General features: G+C 35.7%; 1 protein-coding gene across 1 annotated transcript; it reads right to left on the reverse strand.

The window, feature by feature from the left end:
* Positions 1-825: 825 nt before the first annotated feature.
* Positions 826-4,872, reverse strand: LOC147400983 (plant intracellular Ras-group-related LRR protein 9-like). The gene is made up of 3 exons (XM_086442057.1): positions 3,897-4,872; positions 1,700-1,866; positions 826-1,606 (listed from the first exon to the last, which is right to left on the reverse strand). The coding sequence occupies exons 1-3, from the start codon at positions 4,635-4,637 to the stop codon at positions 958-960; spliced, it is 1,557 nt and encodes a 518-aa protein (XP_086298183.1). The 5' UTR covers positions 4,638-4,872; the 3' UTR covers positions 826-957.
* Positions 4,873-8,816: the final 3,944 nt, after the last annotated feature.

Consider the following 8,816-nt stretch of genomic DNA (forward strand, 5'->3'; position numbering starts at 1 on the left):
GTAACCACTTGGGTAAGTGCAACAAGAACTAGACAAAAAAATAAATAAATTAGGTGTGTGCAATGAGACATTCTATTTTCAAGATGGGTATCACGAAAAAATGGGTAAAATGAGTCATTTTGGCGTGTGCAAATAGAACCATCCCATTTTATATTTTAAATTATAAATATATATATATTTCCCTTTAGCTAAAGAAGCTTGACCTTTTGCTATTTCCCTTCTATTTCTAGTACGGGTTTGCTTGATGTTGTTGATAATTTGTCTAATTTGACCGTATTGATAATAAATACCTAAAACATTGGAAATGAGATTCTAAAAGCAATGGTTGTTAAAATCTACATACCATTGCAATTAAAGATCACCTACACCTTTTCTTGTGAGGGTAGACACTTTCCAGGTTAGTGGGCTCTTCTTTTGGTGTAGCCAAACGTACTAACTACATGTTCCAATTTCGAACAACATATTTATTTCCTTATAAAAATTGTCTGTAGTAATAATGGCCATCTTTGGTGTGCTGTTAGATGAATTTGAAAAACCTACTACGCATCTCTCTCTCTCTCTCTCTCTCTTAAGTCCCCAGCCCAGGACATCAACTCAATCAGCCTAGAATCTGGACAACTCGTCCGTGGTTAACATCTTCAGATGGCCATAATCCAATAACAGAACCGACAGTCGAATCCCAGACATCTAATTCTTAAAAATTCTACTAGATTTACAAGAAATGTAGCAGACCGCATATGTATACATACATACCGCAAGGACAACACACTTTGCCGCTCTTCCCTAAAAAATTTACAAGCATTTCTCGAGGAAATCGATAAAATCTGAAACAAGTAACAAGGAGATTCAATTTATTAGGATGTCTGACCGAGTTATCTCCTACAATAAAAGCCTTTATTTCATCTTCAGCTATACAAAGAAAGTAAATGGCTACCAGAGGCCCGAAAGATCAAGAAATCATAGCTGCTGATCGAGATATGGGTCTCTTGGAGATTTCTCTCCTGCTCCCAAATATCCCGTAACACTCTCAGAAACCACAGAAACCCAATTACTCAACCATGAGGTGCTGCGTGACAACAACCCAGTCTGAACTTCATTGTTACTTTCAAGCATGCTCTTCTGTTCTTCCTCAATAAGAATGTCGAGCCACCTTTTTGCCATGAAATCCTTGACAGCTTCAACCCCTTTATTCACAATCTCCATCGGAGGAATAACAAGTGGATTCTGATCCAGATTGAGCTTGGTCAGCTTGTCCAGCCGCCCAAAGGTATCGGGAAGAGCACGAATCTGGTTATTGCTGAGATCAAGCTCCCTCAGATTGATCAGATCACCAATCGTGTAAGGAAGCTCCGTGAGATCACTAAAGTTACTACTGAGATTCAGGATCTCGAGATTTGTCAGTCGTCCAATTGCATTTGGCAGACCTCGGAGCTCATTGAAGTGGACGTCCAGATGGCGTAAGGAACTCATCTCACAAATGGAAGTAGGAAGGGAACGGATCTTATTTAGATTAATCGAAAGCCTCTGAAGATTTACTAATTCATACCCGATGTTTGTTGGCAAATAAGTTAGATTATTATAGCTTGCGTCAAGCTCCACCAGCGATCTGGATGAACATTGTGTTATAGCTAAATATACTGGAAGGAACCTTGCATAACAAAGATCAGGTCTTGAAAGGAAACTAAAATTGATGGGTTACCTGCAATGAGAGATGCTATCAGGTAGGGCGGTAAGCTTGTTAGAAGAGACATCCAGGATCTTCAGCTTAAGCAACAGTCCAATGGAATCTGGAAGTGATTCCAGGAGGTTGGAGGAAAGGTTGAGCTCCTGAAGATTTTCTAGTCCTGCTATTGAATCTGGAATGACCTGTGTCCCACACACACACACACACACGAGACAATGAATACCAACCAAGTATCTATGGTCACTGTCAGGAAAAGTCCATATACTTGGCAACAAAAACTTAACTCTTAATAATTTATAACAATTTATGCAACTAGAATTTGCATGAATCTCCAACTATTGGAAATGGCAGTGTATACCTCTAACGGTAGGATGCTGTGTTTTACATTGTATGCTATGATATATACAACTTCATATTGGTAAGAAAATGAAAATCAGTCTTCGCTACCTCCTTAGCTCCTTTTTATTTTGTTTTTTTAATATATTCCTAAGAAGAAGAAAAAAATCAGTCATAAAGCTTTACTTCAAATTGTTAATTAAACTAGATGTATAAATAACATCCAGTTGTAAACCAAGAGATTATGGCATACCAAGATACATATTAAGTCATAAGCTAAAGAACATTAAGCAATTTAAAATTTTTTTTTATAACCCGGTATCCCTATAGACAGTGAACCGGACCCGTATCTGGGCTTTGCCCAGTCCATAGAGCATGATCTTGTCCAAGGAATAGTTCCAGGGGGCACGTGCAACACCCACACATCACACGCACCAAAGTAAGTGAGGGTCCGCCCGCACAGGTGGCCCTTGAGGAATTAATGCTCATACTGGGTATCGAACTCACAACCTAAGGGCATTAACTGCTTATCGGTCCGAAATTGCCATTGAGCCAACCCCTTGGGGTTAACCTTAAGCAATTTTAGATTTTATGTTTTCTTCATAATGAGTTTCTTTAGGGGCATCCCATTTAGGGAAGGATCCTCCAAAAATATGAAAATAGTGCTTTTTCTGTGAGCAATGAGCTAATAAAAGCACACATTTGTTATAATGTTTCCAAAAGAGTAGAGTGCTTAACGAGAAGATTGTATTTTAGCAAGAAAGAAACTCAGAGCAGTGGATTTATCCAAAGATAAGACCAACTAGACAACAGTGGTAAAGGAATGACCCAGCTAGAAGAATAGAAAATTGGGAGGGAAAGCAGAAAAAAGAGATTACTGAATGAAATTCCTATCATCAAGAATTGCCGATTTACTCCATATTTAGCACTTGTTGTATGGAAATACAATAGCCTATTTAAATGTCTATAATCATAATTGTCTACTTAATATCATGAGTTTTTTTTAGGCCCACTCTCCACATGAAAGCTTAAACAACCAAATTAAAAGAATTATCCAATGAAATACAAAAACAAGACTAAAACATACTTAACCCTTTCAACAGAACGCAGGTCTCTTTAGAATCTTTCTAAATAAATATGCACAAGAACACTTTTTATTTTATTTAAGTGATAATTTATTAGCAAAAAACAAGGTCGGGCAGGGTGACCGACCAAGTAACAAGAAGTACAAAGATTAGATAACACATTAGAGTAATTCACAGGCATCTCCAAACATGACAAAGATTCTAGCCAAATTAACATCCATAATGAACCACCTTTCAGTGCACCAGCTAGACAAATGGTACGGTTTAGATTTTTTTTTAAATTGGGCTCAATCTACAAATAAGCAGATATATAGATATCTGCTCTAATATAGTGCGAAAGAACATGGATATCAAGCAAACAAACAATTGGATTAAATAAACAGTTAATCACAATTCACATCTTTTGATTGCTATCGTCATTTCTCTAACATTGAGTAAAACAAAAACCTTTTTTTTTTTTTAAAACCTCGTCCAATACGTCACGGTATCCTCAGCAACGAGATGGATAGACAGGTCAAACGTATGGAGCGAGATTTAAAACCATCGTTCATTTGTCTCACTGTCAAACGATACGACTCAAACGTATCGGAGAAATTGTCCGAGATGACTTGGTCTCATTCATGGACGAGACAAGAACGAGTTTTAAAACCATGTAACTAAGGGATTAGGGATCTTCATAAGAATTATTTATCTAATATAATCAATATAAACAATGTAGCATATCAAACCATAATTAATTCAAATTTAAAGATTTTCGAATCTAAAAGAAGTAAAAAAAAAGTGAGACTCACCTCAAGCTGATTGCAGGAGAGATTAAGCACAACTAACCCACAAACCTTCCCAAAGGCCTCTGGAAGAAATCTCAATTCACGCCCTGAAAGCTCCACTCTCTCCAATCCCTTCCCATTCGCCTCTTTCAAGATCTCAACAACTTCTTCATTCACCTCTTCGATCACTTGAGAAGGCCAATACTCCTCAGCCGAACCTTCCTCCGAACCTGAAACCGAATCATAAATCTTAACCAAACGATTCTCCGCATCTCTCAGAAGCTTCTCGTAAGCCTCGTGCATCTGATCCAATTGCACCACAGCCTTGTAAATCTGCTTCTCCTTCTCCTCCGCATGTCTGCACTCCTTTTCCTTCTCCGCCTGTTGTGCTCTCCATTGAAGCCGATCGACACCTTCGGGCCTTGGTTCCAAAACTATATCTTCGAGGCGCTTCGACAACCTCGATTCGATCTCGACGATCTTGGCTCGAGCAGTATCGACTGTTTCGTGATCAGGACGGTCACCTAGGGTTTGTAAGATCGATCGAGTTTGAGCAACATCAGATATGGCTAGAGTCATGGATTCTAAGACCTTTGCGTGGGTCAGATTGGGCATCTGACCCACCAATTCTCCATCAGAAGATGGTGGTGGTTGCTCGATGTCGATCGAGAGCGAGTCAGAATCGGAGATGGGTTTGTGACCAATTTGGGGAATTCGAGACATGACGTAAGAGAGAATTGGAAAGTTTTTAGGGTTTGGATCCATTGTTTGGAGTTAAAGACAAAACTTACAGAACCAGAGTACACGAAGACGAAGAAGAAGTAAATCTGACAGGGTTAGTTAGATAAGAACAACGTAAGAAATGAGGGTGGGGGGGGAGATAATGATTTTGTGGTTCCGTAGTAAAGTAGTTTGATGTAACCCGACTCAATAATCCAAGTTTAAATGTGTGGTCCACACATTTGATATAGTTGAAGTTGCTGATTTTTTATGAATTTATTTGAATTGGTCAGAGTGGGTGGTGCATTGATCAAAGTAGATGTACCATCTTATAGTCTAGACGGCAATGCTGCTCTAGTTATTATATGAAGATAATAAGTAGTTTAAGTGTTCCAAATTCCATTTTTATATTATCTTCATGTCGTTATCGGTATCAATGGCATCTGAAGCCAGAGATGCCACATTAATATTAGTTATTTGATATCATTGTTTCAAAACTTGTCTGAGACTAAGATGTATCGTCTAAGTCGTCTTAGTATCAAGCATAGACGATACAGACGGATAAGTTAATATATCAAACGAGATTTAAAACCCCACGTTCAATTTTTTCATTATTGAACGGGATTTCTCTAACATATTTGATAATTCGTCTGAGACGATTCGATCTTATTCATGGACGAGATGCGATGTCAATATTAATTTAAAAACCATACTTGATATTCAAGATCTCTAAGGAAAGATGTTTGATATTTAAAAAAATTAGGAATATTATTTTGATTTCTTACCAAAATCAATCATCTTCGACCTCTCTAAAAGTCCTACTTGTTCGAGAGAATTTTACAAATTTTTGAAACCTGATCTGATAAATGAGGCTCCAATAAAATGTCTCAAATTATATAAATTTAATCATATTTTGTATATCAAATCAAAGTATCCAATTCAATTGTGATAGGATTGGATCCTAGTATTATTATTCAAAAAGGGTCTGGTCCTATTCTTATTGGATCTATTCCAAGTCAACTCTAATCCTTATTGGGGATATCGGGTTGAAAGACGGTAACCATGTTTTGGGGTGAAGGGCTCATGGAGATTTGATGGGATTGGGACAAATGAAGGGTCGGGAGTAAGGTTGATTGAGGACAACAAGCCATTAAATCCATCCAAACTCGAAACTTTTTCTTGGCATCAAAGCATAAGAAAATGTCCCCAAATTCCCAAATGTGAATAAAGACAATGTCATTGAGGGGGAAATGCCAAATGATATAATTAATGGGGCATTTTTATTTTTTTTGTTTTGTCAGGAGAACGAAAATTTGTTTTGAGAAATGGTCGTGGAAAAAAGAATTCCATTGTGTCATTACACCTAGGAAAATGTCAAAAAAGATTTGAAAGCTGCCAATATTAGTGTAATCTAGAAAAGAATGAAGAAGGTAGAAAAATTATTTCCCGATGGTGGGGTGAGAATATTTTGGAAATATAATTTAAAGGACCATGAAGAAGTGATTTTTTTTTTTTCTAAGTAGTCCCTAAGTTTTGGACATTAGCTTGATAGATCATTTAGAAAAATTTTATTTTCTTAATGATCTCTCATTATTGGCAAGCTCACCACTTTTTATTTAATGTCCAGGTCAATATTTTTATTATTGAGTTCATCACTTTTTATTGTCAAGTTTAACAATCTTTAAAAAATGTCAAATTTGACAATAAAAAGTGGTGAACTCAACGTTAGTAAAACCTAGCCATCTTTGTGTTTCGAGTTTTTTCAACTAAAATACATGAAAAAATCACCTAAAAACTTGAGATAAAGATTTGTCTAGATGATTTTAAGCGAAAAGAATCATCCTTAATTGATTTTAATCCAGAAACGAAGAAAAAATCCTAATTTTTCTACATGTCTTGAAAAACCCCCTTGAAAATGATGTCTTCTTCTTTCTTACATCTTTTCGACAGAATAGAGTCTTAGAAATTCAATTGAGATGTTGAAAATCTAATTTTTTGACAAAAAAAAGTGAGATCGAATGCATTCAATTGTGAAAAATGTGGTGAATGAGATTAGGGATTACCAAATTGGCTATTATGAAAAGTCTTAAAACTTGGGGAGTAATTAGAAAGAAATCCCTCCCGCGTACTTTAAGTAATTTTCCCAACTGTTTTTCTGTTAGGGGACAATAATTCATTCACCTGACAACGAGGGCTATTAATGGACCGGGTTTAAAATGGCTCAGATTAGTTGGGTCTCAAAAGCCTAACCCAAACCTAAACCCATCCCATATAATGGTTGGGCCGGGCCTTCTAAGGCCACCTCAGTAAAACATAGATCCAAGCTCGTGTCGGCCTGTCAAAACTAAATTTAAATATGGGAGAAGCTGCAAGATTTAAACTCAAAACCTCTTGCACACAAGAATTCATCCACCAAATTGAACATTCTTTCTATGATTTCACATACATACATATATGCATGCAATAATTGACCACTCAAAGGCCCGAGGGATTTGAACAGATATGGTACTCTGAAAGGTCAGTTGTCTTGCTTTATTAGTCTGACTTACTAGTCCAAACACCCTGTCATCAATATATATTTTTCTTTACTATTATAACGAGAGAAGATGGAGTAGAAGTGGTTCGATATCAAAATTTGAATTCAAAAATGCCTCCATCTTAACATTTAAACCTAATATAATTAGGGTTATTTTGGTCAATGTAGAAAATGGCATTCACGCATCCCTAAAAACATGTTGGTTAGTTTTCAAAATTACAAAATATCCATATAGTGGTCAAAAACCACCCTTTAATTAATTTTTAAATTATAGATAAGCACTTTAATATAAGTAATCAGGCAACCGTGTAAGACTACCTAACTGGTCTAGTTCTCAAACCCAAATCAGTCTTAGAGCAACTCCAACCGTCCTTTAAAACTCCAAATATAGAGGCTCAGGCAACTGAACCAAACTCCAATTAACCATCCTTTATTTTAAAGAAAACACTTTTAAATCACTATTCATTGCTTCATATTTGAAGTGGAAAGAGAAGATGTAAAGCTCCACATTTATCACTATTTACCTTTTACAATAAACCTTATTGTGTCCCATGTTTATTTTTTTTTATAAATGTCCATTTTAACCTCCTCTTTTCATGTAACGTGATTTAAATGCCACTTTTGTCCCTTACAAGGTTTTTTTTTTTTTTATAAAAAAACATTTAATATTTTAAATAGCAAATCAAATCAATTATTCGATCAAGCTCAATAAAAATTTGTCACAAATTATGTTCGAACCACCAATTTTGAAAGATTTTCTTACTTATATATATATATATATATATATACATAAGATGATCCACCATATATATATATTATTAAATATAAGATTATCCAATCAAATTGAGACAAACCTTTGTAATGTTCAGAAAGTGTGTTAATTTTTAATTGGAGTGTGATAAATAATTTAAGAAATTGGGGTGCCAATGACAATTATCTTTTTTTTCTTTTAATTAGAGTATAATAAGTAAAAATTGCAATACCAATAGCAACACTTACATTTTTATTTTTATTTTTATTTTTATTTTTATTTTTAAATGTGTTTTAAAGAAATTAATAGTGACTTGAAATAGAACCTGTTGAAGTAGAAAAGTGGCTCGGAACCTTTATTTTGACGTATATGCCAATTTGGAGGCATTTTTTAAAGTTCTTGGTTGGAGTTGCTCTTAGATATGAAACAGCCAAGTCTGACCTTCAATCGACCAGCCTGCTTCAAAATTTGAAGAAACCCTTCTTTTTACAAGACGCGTGACATTTTAAATTTACTTCGCACCCTTACATTTCTGCCAAAATATGAAATACCTCCTAAAATGCCACGTGTAATCCAATGGATAGGGTTTCTTTAAAATTTTGAGGCAGACTGCACGCTTCAAAGATTTTTTTCCAAAACAGCCTAACCCGTCCCAAAAACCTAAATGGAGTTAATTACATTACATAAAACTGGTCCATGGTAGACCGGGTCACATGGATTGTTATAATAACATATAAAATGTCACTCTACAGTGAGCTCAAGATTTGTACCTTTTCTTCATATTTGAGACATGAGTATCCATCAAACACTACATTATGCTGTCTTCTGCAAGCAAATGACACTGCTACCAATAGTCTGGCATTTCTGGTAATTTCTGTGACCCATCATCCTTCTGTTGTTTTTTTTTTTTTTTTCAAATCTACACTCCCGTGATATT

This window comes from Akebia trifoliata, chromosome 5, assembly GCF_017979445.1.
Source record: "Akebia trifoliata isolate Shusen 1 chromosome 5, ASM1797944v1, whole genome shotgun sequence".
In the NCBI taxonomy this organism is placed as follows: Eukaryota; Viridiplantae; Streptophyta; class Magnoliopsida; order Ranunculales; family Lardizabalaceae; genus Akebia; species Akebia trifoliata.